Source organism: Aspergillus luchuensis, chromosome 3, assembly GCF_016861625.1.
Source record: "Aspergillus luchuensis IFO 4308 DNA, chromosome 3, nearly complete sequence".
NCBI classification, from domain to species: domain Eukaryota; kingdom Fungi; phylum Ascomycota; class Eurotiomycetes; order Eurotiales; family Aspergillaceae; genus Aspergillus; species Aspergillus luchuensis.
The window spans coordinates 1,382,389-1,409,566 of NC_054851.1; the positions used below are offsets into that span (position 1 = coordinate 1,382,389).

The following is a 27,178-nucleotide window of genomic DNA, read 5'->3' on the forward strand; positions in this document are numbered from 1 at the left end:
ATACCTTTCGGATCTACCATAGCCATGATGCCAAACAATGACACGGCCACTTCAGATATCCTACACTCTTGCCAGCTTACAGTAGCCTCACTTTTCATTGACGAGATAATCACCTATTCCTTTTCTCAGTGTTCGTCCATTCTGCCATTGATCGAGTAGTATCGTAATAGTAGTAGCACTTGTTATATTCTTCCCCGAGCTTTCCACTTACTATATACCTTTAAGATTCCTTATATCCACTCAACGCACCCTTCATACGGTCAGCTGAAGAGACTCTACTTCAAAGGTTCCATCGGAATCCACCGGAATACTACCTCTCCAAGTTCCCTTCAGAATGGGCAAGACCTTTAAAAACATACATGCCAGCTCATTCGGCAAATTCGATGGACTTTCGGACAAAATACCCCAGTGGATACGGGCCAACGGAGGCCAATATTCCAAGGACATCAGCAAAAACCTCACTCATATGATCACCACCAAAGAAGCGTTCAAGGATAATGTTGAAGCAGGTAGGTACTTTGAAACTAAGGGGTTCAAGTTACGCATACAGTTCTGACAGGGAAACCGAATGATAGTTCGAGAAGCTAAACGACTACGAACTATAAAAATAGTCTCCTTTGACTGGCTGGAAGACTCTCTCTTATCTAAGAATCGAAGACCGAAGCGTGAGACAGAGTATCTTCTTGCGAATATACTCGAACGCGAGAAGAAGAAGAGGGGAAACGAGAAAGTGAAAATAAGGGAGAGGGAGGAAGAAGAGCCTAGGAAAAAAGGCACGTTTGCTCTTTTGCTCTTGGGGCAAGTTATTGACCGTTGGAGTGGAGTCCAACCGACAAAGTGAAGTCGAACGGACTTGACTAGATGATATAAGTTTTGGTGACTAACACGACGCTACTAGGTAATCTGAAGAATCAGGATCCTTTTGGTAGGAAGAGAAAGGGCGTAAAGGCCGGGACTGCGGTTTGTATGCTATCATCTATCTTGTTCCTGCGTATTACGCAGGCTGATTCAGGCTGGTGATGTAGCGAGGTATCACATCTATACGGATGAAGAAGCGAGGGTGACGTACAATGCTACGCTTGTCCGGTTGATGCAGGGCAAAAGCTGCAAGGAGAGATATGTGGTCAGGGTGAGTTAGTCATAATGCTGTGGAGTCGCGATCGTTTATTTCTCTCCAGGCAGATGAGGTATACGTATCAGGAGAAGGGCTAATTGAGAAATTGTATTTAGGTATACGAGTCTAATAGAGAACCTCATGTCTACGCTACACATCTCGAGTACAGCCGTATTGGCAAGCAGCAGAGCCAACTCCTGACACCGCTGAAAGCAGATCGTGACTTCGCGGTGACGGCGTTCAAGGAGACTTTCAAGGACAAAACAGGTAAGGAGTGGGAAGGGCGACTGGATGATATCTTACCAGAAGGTAAGAGAGATACTGATGGCAAGATACTGCCTCCTCACCAGAATTGGTTCTACTACGAGGATCAGGCTGGGCTGTTGTCAAATTTCCTTCGGGGAGTTGATGCACCCGACGGCGATGGCATGGTGACTGTTAAGCAAGATTATCTAGATGCATCATTGCAGGGCATTGAGCACGAGTCGGCACAGGATGGGAATGGTGAGAGGCCGGGCAGTGACGAGCCGATAATCTATACGATTTGACTGGTCCGGACATTTAAGATTCTGAGCTGTCCCCGAGACAAATATATCCGGTCGGCTAGCCCTAATTGATGCTGAGGCAGGGCCTTCAATTAATTCGGCCGTATACTAGATTTTCAATCTGTTACCTCTGTTACCACTGCGGTCATACTTTAATGGCTACATGATTTCTAGGTAGAAAGGAGAGAAGTAATGAAAAAATTTCTTTCAGATGGGTATACAATAGCGATCAGATATGCCAAATGTAAAAGCCGCCCCTTTGAGCTCCTTCCTGAACACCTCATGCGCCGAATCAGACTTTTCTTTTTGCCTTCGTAAATGATTATACACAGCCAACTGAAAGCCACAGGTGTCCTCAAGACTAAAACTGGCTCACAGATAATCCTTCTTCTTGCTCGTCCTGGTGTACTGGGTAAGAGCCCATTCAACATCACCACTAGAACCTTTCTCCAAGGTTCCACCGCGGATCTCGAACAGTCGCATGGTCATACGAGGACCAACTTCCGCCAGCTCAACATCCCGATATCCGGTCTTGACGAACACGTGATGACGGACCTCAATGTTGTCTTCCTTGTTCACGAAGCTGACGACACGGTTTCCAACCTTGCCGGTCTCACGCGGGGGGAACAGATGCTTCAGAATCTGAACCACACGAAGACCCAGCTTGGTCTTGAAACCTTCGAAGATGAGGTGAGGGTAGCTCTCCGACACAGTTCCGCGAGCGGCATTAGGGATATCCGCACGGAGAACAACGTTATGCAGGGAGAAGCTAGCGGTCGGTCCATGGGGAAGGTGGGAGATTGTCATCGCAGTGGGCGTACCACGGTGTTCGTGCACGAGAATCATGTCGGTCAGCGCAGCGGCAGTTGCGCTTGAAACCAAGTCCGGAAGAACGAGGTTACCACGGTTCAAGCGAATGGAGGTTGGAAGAAGCAGACGGATCTCCTTAGCGAAAGTGCCCAGACGGACAGAAGGGGAGCGAGAGGTTGTCACGATAGGACGGGGGTCGGCGATGCCGGAGGTGAGGGCATATTCATCATCGAGATCGACGTCGCCATCCTTGTTCTGGTTATCCGGGGTGATGGATTCATCGTACTTGAAATCTTCGCGCAGCGATTTGTCTTCAGCGATGGAGGGGTCGAGGGGTTTTCCGGAGGCCAGCGATGCCTTCAGCTGGGCTCGCTTTTCAGCAATGGAGGCATCGCGGAGAGTGAGAGCTCTCCGGTACAGATAATCGCGACGCTCACGGGCTTGACGACGCTGAAGAATCAGTAGTTAGCGATAAGAGGTCTGGAACCACGGGGAATGGCTATTTTCTAAAATCCCATGCAGCGACATACCAACATCGTGTGTATATATATGAAGAATGATTGAGTAGATCAGAATGGGGTCTGGAACGCAAAAGGCGGGCAACTTTTTTTCTTGCGGCAACTGCCGGTCTGGTCCGCCTTGGCCACCGGAGTTGTGTGGGATTTGGCGGCAACGACTCCGAATGCCTTGGCCTGAGCCGATCGCAAATCATCCACCATCCGGTCCTGTGGATTGTCCATCATTCCCTGCCTTCCAGGACACGCCCCAATTCACTTGCGTCAAGCTCTTTAGTGGCGGCAGGGCTCTGTGACTTGAATGTAAGGCATCTTTTTCATCAGTTGGCTCTATAAATTCCCACGGACAAAAGTGAATCTGACTGGATTCCAGTTCTAATCTCATATACAGTTGCCCCTCTGCTGTGGCACACTGGTGACCTCCGATAAAGAAAACACAACATCCCCTGCCTCTGTCCTCGGACAGTCACGGCTGTTTCGTCCTCCACGCTCTTTACATCTTTCAAATCGCCTCGCGTGACATTTCAAACTCGTGTATGACCGCCTAATCTTCGGTGTCCTGGGCGTCTTTCGCTTTCGCTTCCGCTGATTTCACTCTTTCTGCCTTGACCTGGGTAGCGATATTGGGGTTTAAGCATCGGTTTTTTTTCTTTCTCCTACATCATTATGGCGGCACTTGGCGATGACAGGCTTCCGCCGGAGATGGACGACGCAGCTTCCCAGTTCCGCCCGCGGAGACATGACGATGACGATGAGGCTTCAGGAGACGACGATGTAGAGAGCACAACTAGTGCTCAGGCAGCCGACAACAAGCATCATCAGGGTCACTTTGAGGAGGAGAAGGAACTCCCGCCACATGCTTGCGCGTGAGTATATCGTAGCGTTTGCTCTGTTACATCTTCACTGACTTGGAGCTCCTCTACAGGTATTGCGGAATTCATAACCCGAGCAGCGTAGTCAAGTGCCTGGCCTGCAGCAAGTGGTTTTGCAGCGCCCGTGGTAACACTTCATCCTCCCACATTGTCAATCACCTCGTTCGAGCACGCCACAAGGAAGTTCAGTTGCATCCGGCCTCGTCGCTTGGAGATACGATATTGGAATGCTACAATTGCGGAACCAAGAACGTTTTCCTGCTTGGATTCATCCCAGCCAAGTCTGACACGGTTGTCGTGTTGCTATGCCGTCAACCATGCGCCGCTATGCCATCTTCCAAAGATATGAACTGGGACACTTCGCGCTGGCAACCATTGATTGAAGACCGTTCGTTCTTGCCATGGTTGGTTGCTGCCCCTTCCGACCAGGAGCAGCTCCGCGCTCGCCACCTTAGTCCGCAGTTGATTGCTAAGTTGGAAGAGATGTGGAAGGAAAATTCCCAAGCGACTTTCTCGGATTTAGAGAAGGCCACGGCTGTGGACGATGAGCCAGCACCCGTGCTTCTGCGTTATGATGATGCCTTCCAGTATCAGAACATCTTTGGGCCTCTGGTCAAGATTGAGGCCGACTACGACCGCAAATTGAAGGAATCTCAGTCGCAGGATGGATTGATCGTACGCTGGGACCTTGGTCTTAACAACAAGCATCTGGCTAGCTTCATTCTGCCCAAGCTTGAACTTGGCGATGTTAAGTTGGCTGTGGGAGATGAGATGCGCCTCAAGTATACCGGTGAACTGCGGCCCAAGTGGGAAGGTGTTGGATATGTCATCAAGATTCCCAACAACCAGTCTGATGAGGTGACGATCGAGTTGCGAGCAAAGGGTGATCATAAGTCTGTGCCTACAGAGTGCACACACAATTTCACGGCCGACTACGTCTGGAAGTCTACATCCTTCGATCGTATGCAGCTGGCCATGAAGACTTTTGCCGTGGATGAGATGAGTGTCTCCGGTTACATCTTCCATCGCCTTCTCGGACACGAAGTCGCCGCCGCGCCGATGAAGACCCAAATGCCGAAGAAGTTCAGCGTTCCGGGACTTCCTGAACTAAACGGTAGTCAGATCAACGCTGTGAAGAGCGTGCTGCAGAGACCTTTGAGTTTGATTCAGGGACCTCCGGGAACGGGAAAGACTGTCACCTCTGCTACGATCATCTACCACCTTGCGAAGATCAACGGTGGTCAGGTATTGGTGTGCGCCCCCTCGAACGTTGCGGTCGACCAACTTTGCGAGCGTATCCACCGAACAGGTCTGAAGACTGTACGTGTGACAGCTAAATCACGAGAGGATGTTGAATCGCCGGTTGGCTTCTTGTCCTTGCATGAGCAAGTCCGCATCAACGATACCAACATCGAACTCATCAAGCTCAATCAGCTCAAGGCCGAGCTTGGAGAATTGTCCAGTCAAGATGAGAAGCGACTGAAACAACTAACTCGCTCAGCGGAGCGCGAGATCCTGAATAACGCTGACGTTATCTGCTGTACTTGCGTTGGTGCTGGTGATCCTCGTCTGGCGAAGCTCAAGTTCCGTACCGTCTTGATTGACGAATCGACGCAGTCGGCTGAGCCAGAGTGTATGATTCCCTTGGTCCTTGGATGCAAGCAAGTCGTCCTTGTCGGTGATCACCAACAGCTGGGACCTGTTATCATGAACAAGAAGGCAGCTAAGGCAGGTCTGAACCAGTCACTCTTTGAACGTCTCGTCATTCTTGGCTGCTCCCCTATCCGTCTGAACGTTCAGTACCGTATGCACCCATGCCTGTCGGAGTTCCCATCGAACATGTTTTATGAAGGTTCTCTACAGAATGGTATCTCTTCGTTTGAGCGTCTCCGCCGTGATGTCGACTTCCCCTGGCCCATTGCCGATAACCCTATGATGTTCTGGTCGAATCTGGGTAATGAGGAGATTTCGGCCTCAGGAACCTCTTACCTTAACCGCACTGAAGCGACGAACGTGGAAAAAATTGTCACCCGCTTCTTCAAGGCTGGAGTCCAGCCCCAGGATATTGGTATCATCACTCCTTATGAGGGTCAGCGCAGCTACATTGTTAGCTCCATGCAAGCTAATGGCACCTTCAAGAAGGAACACTACAAGGAGATTGAAGTGGCCTCAGTCGATGCCTTCCAGGGTCGTGAGAAGGACTTCATTATCCTCTCTTGTGTTCGTTCCAACGACCACCAGGGCATTGGTTTCCTGAGTGACCCTCGCCGTCTCAACGTCGCTCTCACTCGTGCCAAGTATGGCTTGGCCATTCTTGGAAACCCTAAGGTCTTGTCGAAGCATCCTCTGTGGAACTGTCTCCTGCAGCATTTCAAGGAAAGGCACTGTCTGGTTGAGGGACCCTTGTCTAACCTGCAAGAGTCTTTGATCCAGTTCAGCCGACCCAAGCAGGCATACCGGGGTCCTCAACGCTTCCAGATGGCGTACAACCATGCCTCTAACGTTACGAGCGGGTTGATGAATGGAAGAAACGGTCACCGCAATGACTTCCATGACACCGGCTCGGTGGTTGGTTACATCCCCGATGATGTCTCTTCCGTCCACTCCTCTGCCCTCGGTGGGGTTGGCATTCCTTCTGGGTATCCTCCCATGTTCCAAAACTTCGCCGACTCGTGGCCCGCGCTTCCTGGAGCCCGTCGGGCCAATGGTAACCGAATGAAGGGAGCACCTAGCATTGCCGGAGAATCTGTGGCGGCCACCGAGTCTGATGTTACTGGAAGCATCATTGATGGGAAGAGCGTCGACCAAGGCGGTGTCAGCCTTGCTGGCTTGAGCATCAACGATATGGGCAAGCAGCCCAGTCTCAGTCAGTCTGATCGGCTGAAGCGCTACGTGGAATCCGGTGGCCGGGAGCCTTACAAGCCCGGCGTTCCCGATAACGGCAGCATTTTCGGCGGGAGCTCTGCTAGCATTCGTGTCACTCGTGGTGTGCCAGGCCACATTCATGACGACGATGATACGCGCAGTGTTTCGACGGCATTTGCCAGTCAGGTTGGGGGCAACTATGATTGATTGGGGAGCACTCGTACCCTTTTCGGTTTAGAGCGGGCCCAGTAGCTTGCAGCCTTTCCCGAAGCTCGGGGGGCAATCGTCCATCGAATCATCAGGTTACTCCAACTGAATTGATTCCTGGGATTCTGCTCGACGTCATCCATGTCACCGTTAGGCGTGAGACATCTGTAAGATTCAGGGAAGCGTTGGCGAGAGCCACCCCTCAATCATCTGGTGGGAAATGAGGCATTCCTCGGATTCTTTCGCATTGCTTTTATCCATATGGAAAGATGCCAGTCTACAGGAGCTACGTACGGTTACGTGTCAACTAGACAAGTGACTCTCCCGTCAGATGACAACATAGAACGCTCTGCGACATGGCATGCAACGGCAGCGACTATTCCGTGTACATGGCCCATTATCGATATGGTTTGTCGCCATCGACTATTTCCATAGGGAAAAGAGTCAGTGGTATGTCAAGGCAATCTTTCTGGCTTACGGCTGCACTCGGGTTCGACTCGATTCGAGGAAGCTGGTGAGTCCTAGCATTCTCGCGGAGAGCTGGAAGAGGGTGGCTCATCACCGATGATGCTACACATTTCTATTTGTTGCCAATCCTGGTTTACCCGATACTATTTTAAAATCCTATGACTGCCTATTTTCTGTTTTGTTCTTCTTGCCCAATTCCTGTTTTCATCGTTCTCGCGTGTTTGTGGCACTGCTACGGCTAAGCAGTAATTCTCTCTGAATCTCGGCAACTGGGACCAGGAGGATATTTTCCCGAACACTGCCTGCCCATTGTGTCTCTTTACGCGTATGTCTCGGATTTCGAGAGTCATGGCAATGCCGATTGTCGACTCGAATGAGCCGTTTAGTCCCTCATCTCAATCCAACTACTGTCGTTCATTCACCACACCGCCTCGTAGCTTCACCATGATACGTCTCAGTATGCGAGCAAAGATAACGATCGTCTGCAGATGAGTAGGCATCCGCATATCTCGCAATCTTAGCAGCTGTCCGGTAGTTATTTGTAGATTGATGACGGCGGATCCGTCCGCCGGTCCACCTTCGCAGAATGATCCGCACGTTCGATAGAAGACTCCGCCACGATCTTGTCATGAATAACCGAGAGTAACCTGCATTAATTCTTCATCTAGTGGTCCTGTCAGGAGCAGCACACGCGAATTAGAGCCAGCTACCTGCAGGCGATGCATTTAGGCACTACTCATTCCACTGGAGGAAGACCTCTAAGCCACACGGGCATCCCATCATCCACGGAGACACCGGCCGTCTCGTGTGTGGAGAAGAAGGAATGAGGATAAGAGAGGGGGATAACAAGATCACTGAAGGATGCTTTAACTACTGGTCCATGCAGATCTCTCTCGGAGTGACAAGGATGGTCTTGCATACATCGTGGCGGGCGCTGCGCCACTGGCTGGGGAAGATCCGTCCTCTCACTAAAGGGGAATCAGTAACCCTTCCCCCACTCAGACGTCTCTGATGATGCTATTTTTGAAGAATGAAGATGCCTACGACGATCTGATATCGAAGGATTTGGTTTCCTGACAATCACCCCCCATCAAGATGTTGACGTAGATGCTTAAGTTACTTTTTTCTGTGGTTTGCGATTGTGGCCGTGCTTTGCAGGCAACAACAACATCAACAATAACCAACACCAACTAACGATTAATTTAGAATTAACAATCACGTCAAACAGTCTGCGCTTGAGGGAAATGCACGCCGGCTAATTAGGTTAGTAATTTTCGTTTGCTGGCAATCTAAACGAGGCAGGGAGCGATTCGCCCTGTCCAGGCATAGTTTTTGGGCGTGAATTGTCGTCCTATGCAAGGGATGGGCGGCAGATATCTTGACGTTGACACGGGAAGGGCGATTTGTTACAAACAGGGATCAAGAGTGAGGATGAGAGAAAGATCTATCTATTCGATCATAACTGTATGCAGCTTAAGCATTACTACTGGTTGGTATGTATGAATCTCTTGCCTGTCAGACGTGGGAAGATCCCGTCCGAGTGGATCAGGGTTGGCATACATTGTTACAAACAACCCTGTCAGTAAGTAAGCAGTAGAACTATTCTCTTGTCTTTCCTTTTTTTCCAGTTTTGCTTTTTGGACCTTGGCGTGGAAGGCAAGTCAAGCGTCTCAGCTTTTTTCTAATTCTTTTTCTCTCATTATTGCCTCGTGTTGGGGGTTTTTGTTTTCCGAGGATTCCATTTGCCTTGGGCTCAGAGCGCTTAAGCGGGTTCTTTGCCTGACGGAACGCCGAGCATAGGATTGGGCAAGAACCGCTGCCGGAGTTATGCTGGTTGCTGGGTACCTAAGGTACCTATCACCTTACTACGTAGATACCTCACACCTCTCTTCTTCTCCCATCTGCCACGCAGGAGTAATAGAGTATACTATGCTCTACTTTGTGATGTATGGAAATACAATAGAAACTCGAAGAATAGGTAAAAATAAAAATAATAACAGCAACAACCGGCATGTCCGAGTTGGTTTGTAAGGCAGATCCCATGACTCCGGAAACGCCACAGAGAATTGACCGAAACCGGCAATGTGGCTGGGGGGTGAAAAAGGCAGACCACGTGCTGGAGGGCCCTGATTGGCAGGCAGCAATGAGGCATGCAACCCGACTGGGGTGGGAATTGTGGCGGATGGCCTTGTCGAAGCTGAGCAAAGAAATTAGGGAAAGAACGAGAGAGAGCCGACCCTTGGTAGATCCTAGTAATAGCACAGGAAGGAAGTTACTGTAAGTTATCTTGGTTGCCTGCCTAGCATGACTCACTAGTCGCAGCCTAAAGACCCTTTACTAAGTTTTTGCCATCCATGCCGCAGTCAATCCATCGTGATTCGGCGCCCATCAAGGCTTGACTGATACATACAAAACACAAATCCGGCGTAGTTGTCTCCGATCACACCACGTGTGCAGGCATGATACTTGAGTATCCTTACCAGCGTCTTAATCTGGGTTTTTAGAAAAAATAAAAATTAGACGGGTGTTGCTGTTGGATTCTACTATGCACCAAGTAACTGGTATTATGAATGCCGTATAAGTACTAACCAAAGATTCAACTATTTCTCTTGTCTTTCTCCCTCTTTATTATTAAAACAAGATAGGTACATTGCTCCTTCCCCAACACCCAACTTCGACCTTCCCTTTTCAATCGAGTGGCGGATCCGCCAAGACATTACCCAACTGGCCAACAACTGTTGTCACGTGCGCGTGTCGCTAGATGCCTTGTTTTCCGTCCTGAAAAAATTGGCAATCCGTCCTTCCGAACTGAGCAAACAACCATCCATCGCCCAGTGCCACCCGACGCGCATTGAGCTCGACAACCAAGCTAATATCAACTCCCTCTTCCTCCCATCATTTCAACCGCTGCACTTGACATTACTTCATTTTTACCACCGTCTACCTATCTTCTATTCTCCGCCTCGTTTTCCGAACGCCACCAGGGCCAACCCCCTTCGCAATTGACGGCGGGGTTGTAGCTACGCTATGGGTGACGGCTCTGATTATCCTAGTCCACGAAGTGAAGGTCCCGGTGGACCTACCTCTGTTCTCGTCACTGTCCCAGACTCGCTTTCTCCAGCTCCCAAGATGAACGACCAGCTGTCTCCGAACTTCATGGAAGGGACGCGCCCACGACTGTCGGTGAGAAGAGCGCGGGATCCGCCCAAGAACACTGCCGGTCAAATCTACTGCGACCATCCCGAGTGCCAGCACTCGCCCCCAACATTTCGCCGTCCGTGCGAATGGAAGTAAGTTTTTTCCCCTCATGATGGTTATGATGATTAAGAAAAAAAGACAAAGCTACAAAATCCCCGATTCAAGGAAAAGCTAACCGTTTGCCACTTCACAGCAAACACATGGACAAACACGACCGCCCGTACAAGTGCATGGAACCCGGCTGCGACAAGATTCAAGGTTTTACATACTCTGGCGGTCTGCTGAGGCATCAGCGCGAGGTGCATAAGAAGAACATCAATGCCAAGAAACCCTTGATGTGTCCGTACGCCGACTGCAATCGCAGCACAGGGAACGGATTTACGCGTCAAGAAAACCTGAAGGAGCACCTTCGCCGCCGCCACATGCACACTGAGAACGGACATGCGTCCGAGCTGCCCATCGCCCCGTCTCCCGATCTGGATGGCACCACGTCTCTTGCGACGGCATCCGCAGCCTTGAAGAGGAAACGCGAATCTCTCGGAGATGATCCGGCCACTCTCGAGCTTCCCGAGGAGGAAGAGAACGGGGTGGATCTTCGCAATGAACTGAAGAGGCTGCGTCGTGAGGTCCAAGAGAAGGATCGCCGACTGGAGGAGTTGGAACGCATCGTGGCTGGACTACAGCAGGCTATTCCTCAGACCGCGACGTCGCAGGGCTAGCTGGATGCGCTGGATCAAGATTTCAACGTGGTATTGATTTGATCGCTCGTTCTCTTTCTTATCATTTGTTGCGTTTCCTTGTTTCGTGCTACTTTGGCTCTTTCCCTTTCGCTTTCCCTTCCTCCCCGCTTCTCACTTTTTTTTTTGGTTCAGAGTCATTTCACTTCATTTTCATGGTTTGTTGTATGAAATTTGCATTCTAAGGGCGTTCAAACTATGCAAATTACGGGGCCTTGGTTGTTTTCGCGGATCTGTCTACAACATCTACGGGTGGTTCATATGGGTCGGTCTACATCTCGGAACGCATGGATAAAGATCAGGCAGCTCTGAAGATGATGGCGTTTGCTCGAGGTCGTTGATACAGACCAGGTGGTGTTTTTTTTCTTTTATTTTGATTTATCCTTATGGTTCCTAACCCCCCTTTCATCTCTTTCCCTGTATTTTTTTTATCTCTCTCTATTTCCTCATTACTTATTATTCCCTGAAATATACCCAGGCGTTTTTCACCCCGTTTCTTTTGTTGTTGCCTCTTGACCTCCATAATCGTGTCTCTCTTCACTTGTGCCTTCAAAATTTCTCCGATGCAAACGTAGCTGTCGATCCTGGGGATGCGTAGTCCCTCCACCACGTCAGTGGGGTGAAATCATAAAAGATGTCTGTCATCTAACTACCTATCTAATCACCTATTTGTCTTCGTGACAAGCTGGATGCCGCCAAGGTGCTCCTTCCGTATCGAAAATTGTAATAATGACTGGCACGTACATCCCTGGTCACATACTAGTCTAGTACTTAGTAGTCCTCGGGCTCTGCATCGTTCATGATCTCCTCTGTTTAGACTAGGCAGGAAGGCAGGCAGGCAGGCAGGCATCTGTTGGCCTTGCATCCAAGGCTACCAGCCTCACTCACCACTCCCTCACTAGTATCTTTCATCCTTCCATCCATCCATCCCACTCCCGACTCCATGATTACCAAGCAAATCACCACAACAAGGCTAGTAAGCACTCAATTACTCACCATGTATCATACTATAGTATGACACATACCTCACGTATCATCCTTCCTTCCTTCTCACCACCTACCTAGTGACCAGCCAACTAGCCATGTACAGCAGTAGTCCGGGTAACAAGCAAGCCCCATAATGAGTCTCACTTGGTAGTCAGTTGTCGTCGTCACCCACTCACTCACTTCCTCTTCCCCCCTTACATAGTACATAAGGTCCAGCCAGCCCAACGTGGCTCCCTTTCCAGGAAGGACACAGACACTACCCGGTCTAGATTACTGCGCGTGACTCTTTCCGTGACTCATGCTTCTGGCGTCTCGGTAGTAAGCACTCACTCACTCTCCGTAGATATCTACTACGTACTAGACTAGCTTATTTACTGGGTAGTTGGGTGGGTGCTTATCTGATATGACTCAGGAGAGGTAGTTCGGATTTCATGTGCCTGTTGATTTGCTGGGTTGTTGTTGGTTGGTCGGTTGTTATGTTAGCCTTGTAGACGAGAGTAGTATGTTTGAACCTGATGCTGGTAGGAATCTACTTTCGGTTGTGGTGAGGGTATAGATTGCTTATTGGTGATTGGCCGTATGCATGCCCTGGATATACTCCGTTGGGTCGATGGAGGATGAGATGTGTTGTGGTGTTGGTGCTTGGGTGACAAGTGTACATCTAGCTTCTTTTGAGGATCCACAGCCGTAGAATGAGGCAGACTGTGTTGTGGAGAGGGGTAGGAGAATTGATGGCTTATGAATGTTGCGCCATGTTCGGCGGATATGTACTGTTATGGGTAGGCGCCGTGGTAGCGCGTAGGGATCCTGAGGCGGTATCTGTTGGGACTAAATTGGGTAACGCTTAGTGGTGGAGCTGAGAAGGGCGTGGTAAGGAGGATGTAGTGTATTAGGATGCATCGATGGCATGTGATAACGATGCTGAGAAGGAGGTTAATATTCGAAGGGTTGAATGCCTGGTGGTGCAGGCAGCATCCACAGTAAGTCAGCTGAGCCATGTGTTGGGTTATTTATTGCTGCTTCCTATACTCTAAAACTGAGCCACATTACATCAATTAGTCAGTGTGGCCGAGTGGTTAAGGCGATAGACTAGAAATCTATTGGGTTCGCCCGCACAGGTTCGAGTCCTGTCGCTGACGTTTTTTGCTTTCTTCGAATTCGGTGGGGGAATCGAACCGTTCAGTATTCTCCACCACATCATCTTTTTGCCCTTCCTTTTGCTCTGCGCATTTATCAATGTGTGTACTACGGTGATCACTGGATTGACTGTTTTGATACGCCAGGCCTCTACTACAGAAGAGATATAGCTGCATTGTCGTCCAGTCTTGGTGGGAGGAAAGAAACCCTGGCTCTCATAAACCTCAGTCACTGACTCTTTGTTTGGAGACAGACCTCCTTGCCAGCGGCACGATACGCCATGGTAAGCAGTACATTAATCAATTCTGGCTGCGACATATAAGATAATATATTGTAATGTGTAAGGTTCATTTTCGTGGTAATCAGCTATGATCAAGGCAGTGTGCTGGCCGTAGGAGAAATGAGAGCGCTAGCACAGGTTCTCCGATGTCGAATCTATCAACAATAATGGCAACGTCCCTGAGAAGTCTAACTGTATGTGTCGCCTTGCAAGAGCCAACTTCGAATCGTATCAAGCTTGCACGAGATACTTCAATGGCCTCTGGATTGAATACACCGTTCATGCATGCTGACCCTACATAGTTACCTGCATACATGACCAGCTGCAAGACACATAGTATCCAGTGTATGATTTTGTGAAGCTTTGGCTTCCATGTTCTTGTATTCGCGATATAGGCATGCTCACGAGGTCAAGCGCAGGACTTATCTTCTAAAGCTCAAAGTTAGAACAGATTGACCAGTATACTACAAGTCGTTATAACTCACAGCTCAGCACGAAATAGATGGAAGCTTGGTCGAGGGTCGGAAGTTCGGCTATGGCGACCTCGTAGGTCGCTGAGCTGTGAGGTCAACATTACGGGAGCCCGGCTGGTGACTAACGATGAGCTAGACGTCAGGCCCACGGTAATCGAAGTAACTGTGAGATCAATCCGATATGATCTGGCAGACCAATGAGGACTCTCAACTGGCCGAGATGTTGGAACAATCGCGAAAATCCACTTCTTGCTTCTGTCCAATGGGGACGTGTCGAAGAAACGCGTTAGAAACTTTGCATTCACCTCATCATGATGTCTATACGCGTCTTGTGTTGCCTGTGACGATGTGTTTGCATGTTATGTGTGACTCCTGGCCGTGCTAGTGGAGGCTGGTATGGCACGGTCGTTTCGGACTGCGGCTTGATGCCTGTTCTATAGGTGAAAAACAAGATATAGAAAGCTCTGGGTAGTAGCTTCAAAATGCTTAATGTCTTTATTCCAGAAGCTAGCCAATGATATAGGAGGAAGAACGAGCGCAAGATGTGGAAGATCTGCTGGCATCCCTCCCTGGTCGGGAAGGTGCGAATGTTGCCCACGGCCAACTACCGGAAGCAGCTTTCCGTGCGTTCCTGACGTATGTATCTGCTTCTGGTACTGGGTGGCACTGTTACCTTGCACCTCGAGGGGTTGACATATTGTTGACTTGATGGCGAGTGCGACAAGCAAAACCTATGGATCACCCGTTTCTCTGAGATCTATTAGTTCGCTGCGAATTCGACTGTACCGGTTTATACATATTAGGTAGGTTACCTTTCTTCACCTATTGCTCTATTGCAGGCTATTGAACTGATTCATAGGAATTGCATCATCTATAGGGCTGGCAAAAAAGAATACATTACCCTGGCTTGACAAGGGCAGATATCTGAGGGAATTTGAAATCATATTTAGGCCTACGATGGTCGGCATCCGTGCCGTATTCGCAGTGGAGAGGCACGATAGTGTTGTCCATGCAGTATTTACTAGGAACCCATGGTCTGTTGGCTCTGGGCATTGAAGACTGCATTCATCCTTTGGGACTTCGATCCACTCCCTGACAATCAGGCAGAGTTTTGTGTGCAATGACCCTATGTCACACGCAAGGAATGTACACTATGTTCGAGTCGAATTCTTCGGCATTACCTTGTCTGCCCCGGAATATCAAGAGAACTCAGAAGAAACTCCCCCATTAGGACTCTTTGGTTCTGCATACGAGTCAGGCCTGGCGATGAAACGATTCAGCACGGAGTAACTGTTTAATCTGGCATGCTTCATTCAATCAGTACGGTCTCCCCAGGTGTGAACGACTTGGGGCTCTACTAGCTAGGAGAACGGGTCATGGGGCATTCTTATGCGATGGCAAAACAATGGCTCGGTCTTGTTGTGGCGGCACATACAAATCTGGATCGAGACATACATGATAGGAACAAAAAGAAAAGGAACAAAAAAGAAACGTCAGCGACAGGACTCGAACCTGTGCGGGCGAACCCAATAGATTTCTAGTCTATCGCCTTAACCACTCGGCCACACTGACTGTTGCTTGTTTTGGAGGCTGTTATTATGGTACATACTTGTGGACAAGCTATATGTGCCCATATGCCTCCAGGTCGCACGTCTTGGACTTGCATGCTATAGTTCCTAGCACTACCAGCAAAATATGAGCGTCCTCAGAAGCAGGGTTGGGGCCATTCACCGAGTCTAGTGTATATTTTTCTGAGGCCGCATTAACTGACAGTGGGAGTCAAGAATAAATAAGGCAATCCTCCGGCAGGTATCGAGGCGTCTATATGTAAAAGAACTCTGTCAGTATGCCGAAGTGGCAGTCCTGGCTGTGCAGTCTGACTCCTGTGGTGTCAGTTACCCGCTGGATTCACCCCTACAGGAAGTGGCTGGGTAAGGGAAAAGGTATCCCCCCAAAAAAAAAGAAAACAAAAAGATCGTCAGCGACAGGACTCGAACCTGTGCGGGCGAACCCAATAGATTTCTAGTCTATCGCCTTAACCACTCGGCCACACTGACTTGTGATGCTGATTTGCTGGAGTTTCTGGCATTATGTGAGGAATCAAACGCTTGGGGTAGCCTTCCCAAATTTCGTGTTCGATGGTGCGGGTGTACACAGTGGAGGTTGTACTAGACCACGATGTTTTTGATCATCAAAAGCTTTGGACCAAGTAGTGAATACCACTAGGTGGCAACTTCAGTGGCCCCATTTCCAGGTTGGATGAAGATGTGCTACTACTACATCAAGACATGTTCGCGAACGTTTCGAGAGAGTTTCTTCTGCACGGTCAGATTATATATATGGACAACATCCTCCAATGGAATGTCCCGCAAATGGCTGCCGCCGAATGACACGACAATAAATATATTAGCGGCACCAGTACCACACACGATTGGATTCAAACGACGGAGCCCGAGCCCGTGGTATTGTCGCACACATGAATCTTGAATCAGGAACAACCCCAGGAGACCCATCAAGCGACAACCTCATGGTGGTACTAGAGCGCTCTAGTTGAAATCCAGCCACTGTAGATCACTCCCAGACCAGTCTGTCATATCACTAAGATCAAACCCAGCATCTTCAATGTTCTTTGGGGCAAGTAGTCGGCTAGAAAGCGCCGACCGTGAAGCAAAAAACGGGTATACCAGTCGTTTGCACAGCACCCTCCTCATCACCGGGGACCTAACAGGATCCTCAATCGCAAAGTGCAAAAGATTACTATCGACCCACTGGTTATCACCCCGCTCCCAACACCCAGGCCTCTTATGGATGATACGGGAAACATAAGGCAGCAAAGGAACAGAGTGTGAGGTACATTAAATCACACAGAAGAGCCCAGCAATCGTCTAGTCGGAGACATCCATGTAGTTACAGTACTGAACGAGTTGAGAGCCGCCTAAAGCGTCGCTATCTCTGGCATAGAACAGACGCCGGACGAGTCGGGAATAAACCACGGCGGAGTGAACCAAGGATGAACCTGTCCGAGAACTATGCCCCTTCTGGCAAGCTGGTATTATCCGATAATACGAAGATTGTGAGCAAAGAAAATGCACTGTCCTCGGCAGCCTACAAAGGGATAAGAAAGAAACCCATCTGACAATGAATAAGAGTGAAAGAGAAACAAGACAAACACATGACAAGATGGCCCACAATGGTTGGAATAGACTCTCTCCCCCCTCCCCTAATGACTAGACCCAATTCACTTGAACTTGACCCAGTCCCGCTTTATAAGGGAGGGTCTCCTCCCTCTCCCCGACTCACTCCACAACTTCAGACTTTTGTTTCCCTGGAAAACCCCAAGAAGAAATTGGTTTTCAATTACTGAAATTGGGCTGTGCTGTGCACGTAAGCCCCCGCGAAACAATGGCTCAACCATACCATCCGGCGGAGCTTCCCATGTCCCATAGCGCCAACGCCCACTACACTGCAACTCAAGAGTATAGCTCGAGGAAATCAAGCCAGCAGCCTTCAGTATACACGTGGTCGCCGCTCGGGGTGGGGAACTCAAACCTCCGTGACACTGATAACCCTGCCGTGCATCAATTCCCTGAGGGGGAGTTTGTTCCATCTGGGTTCTTCGACAAGGTCGACATAAATCTCTTTAAAGATACCCTCTCTCAAAGTGTGGACTGGAGATACGAGAAGCGCAGACAGGTTCATCAAATACTTCCATTCCTATACCTGGGGCCCTGGAGCTGCCTCGCGGATAGAGATTGGCTTAATCAAGAGGGAATCACCCTGCTCCTAGGCATCCGACATAGTCAATTGGCCAAGGCGGGTCTTCTTTCTGGAGCCAAGGCAGCCGCCGCGCTTAATATTATGACAGCCTCTGTTGATTATCAAGATAATCAAGAACTCATTAGCAATATTCCTGATGTAATTTACGGCATCAATGAACACATCGCGTCCTCGGTTCCCCTCGGCTTGAGCCGGAGCATCGAAAAGAAGGTTCTTGTATTCTGTGAAACAGGCAACCAATCGTCGGCTTTGGTGGTGATGGCCTATCTGATGGTGATGCTCAATATCAGTCCAATGAAGGCCTTGGATCTAGTCCAGTCGCAGCGATTGAGTGTAATCGTGGACGGGCCGGCGTCGCAGTTACTGTTGGCATTCGAAGCTATCATCGTGGCCAAACGGGATGTCGAAAGAGTGCGCCGAGCCAGCATCCTGGATACATCAGCTTCCTTGAAGAAGCGAATCAACAGCCGAGATACCGACGACATGGATATTGATGAGATCGAGTTTTGGGATCTGGAGAGAAAACCGCTGGCACCGTTCCAAGATCGTTCTACCGACTGATCTCTAATGCTATTCTCCGAGAGTATTTGTCACAGGAAATTGATAGATTGTGCTTGGTAGCGACAAGAGATATGTTAGAGTAAAGCGGGAAATAACCGTCTTCCATTTTGCCTCCTTCCTCGTGCATTTCATGCATGATGTGCTTGTAATCAGATACCGTACCGAGATGGAAGGCGCCGTGCGTTTGTCGCCTCGTAAAGTCAACATATGACCCCAAAGCCCAATGGCACATACAAACCTGCAAGGCCCATCAATACATATTCCTCATTTTTATATGTATTTTTCTCTGGAATTCTCCCTGGGAAATTCATCACCACACAGTCGAAGCATCTGCTCTGAAGCTGAAATAAGGCTCGCCTTCAGCCCATCAACTATGAAATAGCATTCACTGCCTTGTCTATGCCACTACTTCTGCCTTCACCTTCACCTCCCCACACCATGGACTGATATACGGGATTGATGACGATTAACTTCTCATCTTTATTTCACAGTGACTTTACATATCTCTAGCAACGTGTACTCCTTATCCACCCAAGAGCACCATGCAACTTCGCAAGAGCATTCGCCCACCAGAGCGCTTCAACCAAGATCAGTTCTACAGCCCATGTACACAGAGATCTTTACGTGTGCCACAAAGCCAAGACTGCATTCATAGCACTCCCTTTGATCCCAATCTACCTCCGGCAGCTTTTCCTACGCTAGATCATCCGTCTCCCCCCAGCCTACGCGATAAAGAAAGAGGACATTGGAAAGGACAGGAGGCAGATCTCTCCAAGCGCCCCAGAGGGCAGGAGAAAGATGACGAATGTACCGAGAACAAGCGTGTGCGTGGGGTAGATACAGGCGTACAGATCAGACCTCCAGCATCAGGTCAAAATTGTATCTTAGACAACGGGGACTTTGACCCGGTCTACAGGAGAAATATGACCATTCTTGCTAATGTTGGTCGGGAGCCATCGATCGAGAGATATCTAATGGACAGCGACATGGATGTAGCCATGAATGATGCCCCTGACGAGGAGGATATAGAGGTACGTTGAGCATGACCTAAATCCTATCCTTCACCCATTTTTTAACAACCAGTGTCTAACAAACTTCTTGTCCTTGCACAGGCTCCTTCAGCGACAGCCTCCGTTCGTCCCTGTAAATGGGGCGACCTTTCCCCACAAATTCAAGTTGAGATCATTGACAATATGCTCCAAGAATTTGACTGGCCAACCACATGCCATTTACTGGGGCTGACGGCAGAGGAGCGTGAGGAAACCCAGCAGAATATTCGCCAATGGAATCGGCAAGCTAAGCAGGAAGATATACAGTTGGAAGATATGAGAGAAAGGCAACTGAAGGCACTCCTGCGAGTCGACAATACTAAAAGTGGACATAATCGCGTTCCACACCAAGGTATCTTCAGCAAGATTTCCCGTCAGGTTTCCGGACAATTACAGAATCAGATCGACTCGGACATTTCAATGTGCCAGGCAAGTGACTTGCTAGATGCCAAACTGTTTCTGCGCATGCGTGGACTCGACCGCAAATATGCAGGAGAATGGGGTAATGGTACGTCTGCTTGGCAAGCACTTGAAGACGATGACATTGAGCCGTGTCTCGATGATGACCAGAGGACCCATCAGCGCCTTGTGGATTGTGCAGAATTTGATGCAACAGGTCTCTCAGCACAAGGGGATGAAAATGCTAATGTGCCTGACCCGGATGACAATTGCACGATACAGGCGTATGAAATGGCCAAATACTGCCCGAACTCTGAAAGGAACAAGTACCTACACAAATTCCGTTTCAACAAGCCCAGGCAATGTAACGGAGATTCTCAACCCCGACACAAGGTAGTGTATTATGACCCTCGAGGGAGTGAGCCCTGTCGCCTGAGCGTTGGCGCGGAGAAAGCTGCTCATGTTTGCGATACGAGATGGAGAATTCCCAAGCTGGTATCGAGACCTTGGGAGATGCCTCTGACGAGTCTGTCCTTTAATGGGCCACGACCAATCCTTGGAACATTTTATAATACCCACGGCAACAAACACGACGCAAGGAGGTCCCAGAATGCAGCCTTCGTTCCTCCGACCAGACTTCCTTATGGAAGTATGACTGACAGACGTGCAGGCCAAACCGCCTTTTCATCGGGGCCTGACCCACGACACGGAAGTTCAGCAACAGAAGTACGCAAAGAGATTCCACTCAGATCAAGCAGTGGCAGCACGTATGCTACCTTATCTGAATCAGGAAAAACTCCAAGCCTCGTAATCTGGACCCCCAAAGCCACCCCAAATACAGCAGTATCAACCATAAGCCCTGACTGTCTTCCCGCAGATGAGAACAAACAATCACCGCATGTAACCAGTGCACCGCAGTCCCCACTGGAAGCAAAGAAGGTCCTCAGAGAATCAGCTGCACAGAATTCTGGTCACGAAGTGCTAACTGAGGACTCGAGGCTGGGAACCCCCCCGAAACGTCCAGTCGAATCATTAGTCTCTAAAGAGAACAAAGTGCATTCGTCTAAAAAACTGAGCGACGGAGATGACAGCAGCCAGGATAGCCATGACAACGACTATGATGAGGTGGTACTTCTACCTGTATAGTCACTCACAAGGGACTCTAGTAAGGACGCAAACCAGGGAAAAAGATCGAGAGTGCCCGTCCCAAGAGCAATGGTACCCGAATTAGACTGACCAGGTATTCCAGAATTTGCGAAGATTAGACTGTTGCTGTTGAAGACTCCTTACCGTTTACCTTGCCCACATTTTCGTAAATGTTCCTTTACCATCAGATGTAATTTGCACGCAGCAAAGAGTAGTATCGACCAAAGTGAATATCTGGCCCCAAAGACGGAACTGAGATGCATTATACAACCTAGACCTTTAGAATTTCTCTGTGCGATGTTTCTGTATTTGCTGATTTTCTTAGGTTTGTAGCCGCTCTCAGCGGGCTTAGGCCTTCTTGAATTCATGCCAAAGGCTGCGAGTGCTTCAAGAGCAAGATTACCTGTGATCTAGGTCCAAGATCAAGAACTAGAAGCCACCAGAAGCACGCGAGGCCAAGGAGAGCTTGGAACAGCATCTAATCGTGAAATTGGGGTGTGCAGGGCCACGCCAGAACACGTCGCGTGATATTATCTACGTGTCACGGGATCTTTCCTTTCTCATTCTTCATCTCTTCACTTCTTCATCTGTACGATCCCCATCTCATCAATATAGGTATGCAACCTATATCCCATCGGATTCACAATTCATGATTCATGTCACCAGCCTCTCGAAGCAATCCAGGTAAGTGCGTCTTGGGGGCAAATCTTGCTCATTGGGTAATGCCATTAATTCTCCATTGAAGAGGGCTGTTGATCAAGTCCTCAGCTTACTAGGTTTATAATACGGACATACCCAGCACAGGACCAACTCTCCCCAACTCGAAAAGCATAGTACCAAATAAGTTTATAGTGGCAAAGGATCTAATACGCGAAAGGCAGGAGCTGAGGTGGAACCATTACTCGATTCGAAGCCATTAAGCCAGCATCCAAGGCCCACTCTTACGAGCAAATTGAACGGGTCATCGGCATCAAGCGAGGAATGTGGTCTTCAAAAACAGCTACTGCGAAGCGCCGAGCTGACAGCAGGCCTTCAACTGAGCCTAGCACTGCCTAAAACTTAGCCAGCCAAAGAAGTCATCTAGTACCCAGTGCTATCGAGACCGAAAAGAGGATAACCATTTGAGGTTGGCGGAAGGGGTATTGCACCATGAAATTAGCCTGCCAGGAGAGGCCAGAGGCTACCAAAAATGGCACAATCGCCCCTGGAATCGTGTATCCATCAGAGCCCTTGCAACACAAGAGGCTCCTTCTCGGCCGTGTCATAGTGGCGTCGATAAGCTGGCTGTGCCCTTTTCTGTGGGTTCGCTTTCCGGCAGGCTTGCTGAAAGTACATAGTACCGATCTGCAAGGTCCAGATGACTAGGTGATCAGAGCTATGTAAGAGTGTGTACGAAGGTATTTGTATCCACAAGAAGGTTGATGGTACTCGAAGCGGTAACCTTAATCACCACGACGCCACATGACGACGGTCTAAACTATGGGGATACTATCTGCAACTGGCGTTAAACCTGTTTTGCTCGGCTGGATGACTTGTTTATCCGACAACAGTGGTTGTCTACGTACACTGGAGGCCCCCGACCTAGGATGTGACAGCCACTAGCACCCATGATTTAATTCGGGTCTTGATCTGGCGATAAACTTTCAGGGTTTAGGATACTTCTGGGATGCCTATAAAGGTATTTTAAAGCCCCGAGAAACCGGGGTTGATAGTGGAATTAGGCACATCCCTTATTGATCAGTCTGGAGATAGATAGATCCATCGAGGTCGAGTGGTGTGGTTTACGTTGAAGATCTGGCCCTTGTTTCCCTGGTCTCGTTGATGGTGTCTCGCCTAGACCGATAAATCACTGCACCCTACATAAGGGAATTCTTCTGCTTCTCCACGATATCACTACCTTAGTCCACTCCCTAAAGGGTTGTTAAGGTGAAACAGCTGCACTGGCACCTAGCATGCTCACCACTTCATTTGACTGTGTTGTGCTAGATGGCACCGTTGTTACGGCCGCTGATGTTGGTCGGTATGATATTGGCATTAAAGATGGAAAGATAGCTATACTTGCTCCTGCGCGGTCCTTGGCTATAGCTCGTGCTTCTCGAGTTATTGACGCCGAGGGTGCATATGTTATGGTAAGTTTCATTCATACAAAAAGTACAGCGATGGTCTCAATCACTGACAGGTCACCATTAGCCAGGCGGCATTGATGCGCATGTCCACCTGGCCGAACCGCCAGGCCAGGGTCAAGCGTCAGATACTTTCACGACCGGAAGCCGCTCTGCTATTGCTGGTGGTACAACAAGCATCATCGCGTTTGCTCCTCAGGATAAGTCTGATCCATCCTTAGTCAAGGCGCTGGAAACAGCGCAAAAGAAAGCCGAAAATGCTGCATACTGTGATTATTCTCTTCATCTTATGATATCCAACTCAAGCAGAGAGGTTCTCAACGAGTTTTCCATTCTTCGCGAGCGCGGCGTGTCCTCAGCCAAAATCTTCATGACCTACGAATCTATGCAGCTACGTGACGGCCAGGTCATGGATGTCTTGATGCAGGGCCGCAAAGATGGAGTAACCGTACTTATCCATGCTGAAAACGGCGACATGCTCACCTGGATGACTGAGCAACTAGAAAATCGCCAGTTACTAGAACCGAAATATCATGCCACTTCGCGGCCCCAAATCATGGAGTGTGAAGCTACCAGTCGAGCCATATCCCTGAGCCAATTCATCCACACACCAATCTTGATCGTCCACGTTTCCTCGCCGCTAGCCGCAAACGCAATTCGCGGCGCGCAGACCAACGGATGGCCTATTTTTGCCGAAACATGTCCACAGTATTTGTTTCTGACCAGGAAAGACCTCGACAAGCTCGGCTTCGAGGGCGCCAAATGCATATGCTCACCCCCACCCCGCGAGGGTGAGAACGACCTGGAAAGCATCTGGACAGGGCTGCAAAATGGAACATTCACAATTCTTTCCTCTGATCATAGCCCATATGTTTACGACGACGATGTCAATGGGAAAAAGATAGCCATCAATGGCGACGAACCCCTAGGCCGCTTCCGAAATGTCCCCAACGGCTGCCCGGGAGTTGAAACACGTCTTCCTTTAGTCTGGAACTCCAACCGTCTCACGCCTCAGAAGTTCGTTGAGGTCGCGAGCACCAACCCAGCCAAAATGTACGGACTTTATCCGCAGAAAGGCTCCATTATCCCGGGTATATCCGATGCGGATCTCACGATCTGGTATCCATCTGCTCTGGAACCATTCCCTATCACGAATTCCGCTTTACATCATAATGTGGACTATACACCGTATGAAGGGCACATGGTAACCCAGTGGCCGCAATACACCCTGCTGCGTGGGGAGGTCGTCTGGGATCGGGATAACGGGGGTATTGTAGGTCAGAAGGGCTACGGGAAGTTTTTGAAGAGAGGCCGCAGTGCGTTTTGTCGTGAACAGTCCGAGTTGGATTTTACAAAGTTCTAGTTTATATCCCTCTTGGAGTTTGAGGGCATGGGGATAGTGTGAAGATCACACACACACACACACACACCATGACAGAGAAAAGCGTTTCACGAAACCACCGTATCCCTATCAAGATTCTGCTGGTGAGCATAGCATGTTACTTATCGTTATTGAGATATATGAAAAGAGTGGAGGAGCCTGGACTCGCCACTGCATCAATATGTATTGCAAAGCCATGCATCTAACTTTCTTTCCGTACAGAACACTGTTGTATAAAGCTAAGTCGAATACATGCATTCAATGTTACATCAGGTTCTATGTTCGAGGGCCTTGCTTTGATAAACCACATCGCTATCTATGTCGCCTTCTGTTTCTTCAACTTGGACTAGTTCAAATCAAAGTGATCAGTATTTAGCATAGAGACTGATGCACATCTGCTTAGTACAGTTGATCCATAATATAAGTGTAGTAAACGTAAGCCTGAAAAACAGCAAAGTGATATTGAAGATTAGACACTGACCATAATCACAAGCCCTGTTCAAAAACTCTAACATTGTACTTATTTACCACCACCGATATATTTTCCGTCCTTGAATTTACCGAAGGGGCTGAAACTTACCCTGTGCTTTCCAAATTTGTATACCAATGCCAGAAGCCGCGCAACGAGTGCTGGGTTTGCCTTGACATTGCTGTACGACCAGCCTTGACAGGCTGGACATTGCTGCCCATTTATCTTCTCATATTGGGAATACGCAATGTGCACCTCTTCTAGCTGAGAGAAATGTGTCGGGCAATGTACTGCCAAGTCCTCCAGCTCATCGCACAGCGTATTAGAAGTCTGCTTAAGACAATTGTCTATAGATAGGAACTTCAGCGAACTTGGAAGAGTCTTCCACAGAGGGAAAACTGGGAGCTGGGTGCCGGGTTGAAATGGCATTAGATTGACCATCCGCATTTGTAGGGTTTCTAGGACGGGAAAGTCACACAAGGACCCGAAGTATGCTGGCTGGGGATACTCCACTTCGTGATGAAGGTAGCTGATGCCATCGCATATGTGAGATGTTATACTAAGGTGCCGCAGCGTTGAGCGGAGTTTATAAAGAGAATCATATGCGCGGTTGGGTTCCCAGTGAAAGCCAGGGCTGTGCGGGTACCCAAATCGGTGGGGTGTTGACTCCTCAAGCGTCCAGGTGAAGGATTCGAGCTCTGAACACCCCATGAGCAGCTGCGGTAATTGGGTGACGGTTTTATCGCATTGTTCGACGTCAATATGGGTTACTCTGCTGTTGAAGTTGCGAGGGAGAGCTTGTTCGTTTTGCTCGGTAATCCGCGTAACACGAATATGTCTCAAGGAAGGGATTTCGAGAAATGGAATCAGGCGGGCCAGGGGTATACCTAGCGGTTTATAAGAATTAGTTGGTTGAGATTCTTTGAATGTAAGATGTGTCAAGCGGGTGAGGATCCCTGATTCAGGGCATGCTGCCGATGAGATGACTTCGTCAAAACGAGGCGTGGGAGCGGGACCGTTTTGGCCATATCCGTGCTCATTGCATGGCAAGAAAACAGAAAGACGTTTTAGATTCTTTAGCCGAAGCAATAGCAGAGCGAACCAGGGATTCCTCAGGGGCTGACAGGAGTCGAGTCTTTGGTCAGATTCAAGTTCCTTTTGCCAACGCTGGATCATCTGTCTGGTCAGCGGACGAGAGAGCAAGTCTCCCCGTCCTGTTTCCTGAAGAGCTCTAGACAGCTTTATTTTTGGAGAACCCGGATATACGAAAGGGACCAACTCCAGCGACCGGACGAAACCAGCAAGACCTGGGTTTTCATCGATGGCATAAGGGAGGCATCGGGCAGGAGGGCCAATCTTGTCTAGGCGGAAATCGGTGTTCAACAGCCGGTATCTTCCTGAAACTTGAATCTCGCGGTAGAGCTCCGGGGTGAAAGTGGAATAGTAGTATTTCGATAAGAGAACCAGCCGGTATAAATCATCAATCAAGAGATATCGGCCGATTCGTATATGCAGCTCGGGGGGCAATCGATCCATGATGCCTGAGCGAGGTATACCTTGCAAGAGAGTTATTGTTTCTTGCTTAGCTTAAATTCAGCGGGGCCTGTACTAAAATGAGCGAGCAGGAAATAGGAAGATCTAGTGTTGTCCCTCTGCAATTTATATGTTGTAGCATGAATATGTGGAGGAAGCTCAGGTATGATAAACCACAGGAGTCCTATGTACGGGGGATGCAATATTGAATGGAAGGTCCCTAATGGACTCTATTAGATTAGTAGGAAGCTGTCCCTTCTAAGAGAGAGCCTTAGCAAAGGGCATCGAAGGACGTCAGCACCATGGCGTGAATATCTTTCTTGCATCGAGACGAAGAACGCGTGGATGCTTGGTATGTTCCGTTGCAAGACAACAAAGGTGTCACTGGGGCCCGATAGAGGGTACAGGGTAGTTTAGCTGTGCCTTAAAAGCTGGCAACTTGCACTGAACACAGCCATGCATGATGATGATGATGATGATGGTTTATATGTCGGGGGATAATCCATAGTTATACCGTACTTTCCGGGTCCTG

General features: G+C 49.0%; 9 protein-coding genes and 3 non-coding genes across 12 annotated transcripts; 8 read left to right on the top strand and 4 right to left on the bottom strand.

Moving 5' to 3' along the window:
* Positions 1 to 334: 334 nt before the first annotated feature.
* Positions 335 to 1,662, top strand: AKAW2_30478S (BRCT domain protein; the record flags this gene model as incomplete). The annotated part of the gene is made up of 4 exons (XM_041686997.1): positions 335 to 509; positions 899 to 964; positions 1,026 to 1,129; positions 1,231 to 1,662. 4 exons carry the CDS (start codon positions 335 to 337, stop codon positions 1,660 to 1,662), a joined length of 777 nt encoding a protein of 258 aa, XP_041540925.1.
* Positions 1,663 to 2,031: 369 nt separating this feature from the next.
* On the bottom strand, positions 2,032 to 3,005 carry IMP4 (snoRNA-binding rRNA-processing protein IMP4; the record flags this gene model as incomplete). The annotated part of the gene is made up of 2 exons (XM_041686998.1): positions 2,032 to 2,919; positions 3,000 to 3,005. 2 exons carry the CDS (start codon positions 3,003 to 3,005, stop codon positions 2,032 to 2,034), a joined length of 894 nt encoding a protein of 297 aa, XP_041540926.1.
* Positions 3,006 to 3,650: 645 nt separating this feature from the next.
* AKAW2_30480S (putative regulator of nonsense transcripts) lies at positions 3,651 to 6,928 on the top strand (the record flags this gene model as incomplete). The annotated part of the gene is made up of 2 exons (XM_041686999.1): positions 3,651 to 3,850; positions 3,910 to 6,928. The coding sequence occupies 2 exons, from the start codon at positions 3,651 to 3,653 to the stop codon at positions 6,926 to 6,928; spliced, it is 3,219 nt and encodes a 1,072-aa protein (XP_041540927.1).
* A 3,495-nt stretch (positions 6,929 to 10,423) lies between these two features.
* On the top strand, positions 10,424 to 11,313 carry AKAW2_30481S (putative C2H2 transcription factor; the record flags this gene model as incomplete). Its single annotated transcript, XM_041687000.1, has 2 exons — positions 10,424 to 10,686; positions 10,788 to 11,313. 2 exons carry the CDS (start codon positions 10,424 to 10,426, stop codon positions 11,311 to 11,313), a joined length of 789 nt encoding a protein of 262 aa, XP_041540928.1.
* A 2,063-nt stretch (positions 11,314 to 13,376) lies between these two features.
* Positions 13,377 to 13,457, top strand: AKAW2_t30002S. Its single transcript has one exon. It is a non-coding gene; the product is annotated as a tRNA-Ser (tRNA).
* A 2,242-nt stretch (positions 13,458 to 15,699) lies between these two features.
* Positions 15,700 to 15,780, bottom strand: AKAW2_t30003A. Its single transcript has one exon. It is a non-coding gene; the product is annotated as a tRNA-Ser (tRNA).
* A 404-nt stretch (positions 15,781 to 16,184) lies between these two features.
* AKAW2_t30004A lies at positions 16,185 to 16,265 on the bottom strand. Its single transcript has one exon. It is a non-coding gene; the product is annotated as a tRNA-Ser (tRNA).
* Positions 16,266 to 17,610: 1,345 nt separating this feature from the next.
* Positions 17,611 to 18,546, top strand: AKAW2_30482S (dual specificity protein phosphatase family protein; the record flags this gene model as incomplete). Its single annotated transcript, XM_041687001.1, has 1 exon — positions 17,611 to 18,546. The coding sequence occupies one exon, from the start codon at positions 17,611 to 17,613 to the stop codon at positions 18,544 to 18,546; it is 936 nt and encodes a 311-aa protein (XP_041540929.1).
* Positions 18,547 to 19,088: 542 nt separating this feature from the next.
* On the top strand, positions 19,089 to 19,586 carry AKAW2_30483S (uncharacterized protein; the record flags this gene model as incomplete). The annotated part of the gene is made up of 1 exon (XM_041687003.1): positions 19,089 to 19,586. The coding sequence occupies one exon, from the start codon at positions 19,089 to 19,091 to the stop codon at positions 19,584 to 19,586; it is 498 nt and encodes a 165-aa protein (XP_041540930.1).
* Positions 19,587 to 19,739: 153 nt separating this feature from the next.
* On the top strand, positions 19,740 to 21,140 carry AKAW2_30484S (uncharacterized protein; the record flags this gene model as incomplete). Its single annotated transcript, XM_041687004.1, has 1 exon — positions 19,740 to 21,140. The coding sequence occupies one exon, from the start codon at positions 19,740 to 19,742 to the stop codon at positions 21,138 to 21,140; it is 1,401 nt and encodes a 466-aa protein (XP_041540931.1).
* Positions 21,141 to 23,092: 1,952 nt separating this feature from the next.
* AKAW2_30485S (hydantoinase/dihydropyrimidinase family protein) lies at positions 23,093 to 24,626 on the top strand (the record flags this gene model as incomplete). The annotated part of the gene is made up of 2 exons (XM_041687005.1): positions 23,093 to 23,269; positions 23,331 to 24,626. The coding sequence occupies 2 exons, from the start codon at positions 23,093 to 23,095 to the stop codon at positions 24,624 to 24,626; spliced, it is 1,473 nt and encodes a 490-aa protein (XP_041540932.1).
* Positions 24,627 to 25,164: 538 nt separating this feature from the next.
* AKAW2_30486A (uncharacterized protein) lies at positions 25,165 to 26,649 on the bottom strand (the record flags this gene model as incomplete). Its single annotated transcript, XM_041687006.1, has 1 exon — positions 25,165 to 26,649. One exon carries the CDS (start codon positions 26,647 to 26,649, stop codon positions 25,165 to 25,167), a length of 1,485 nt encoding a protein of 494 aa, XP_041540933.1.
* Between the last annotated feature and the right edge of the window lie 529 nt (positions 26,650 to 27,178).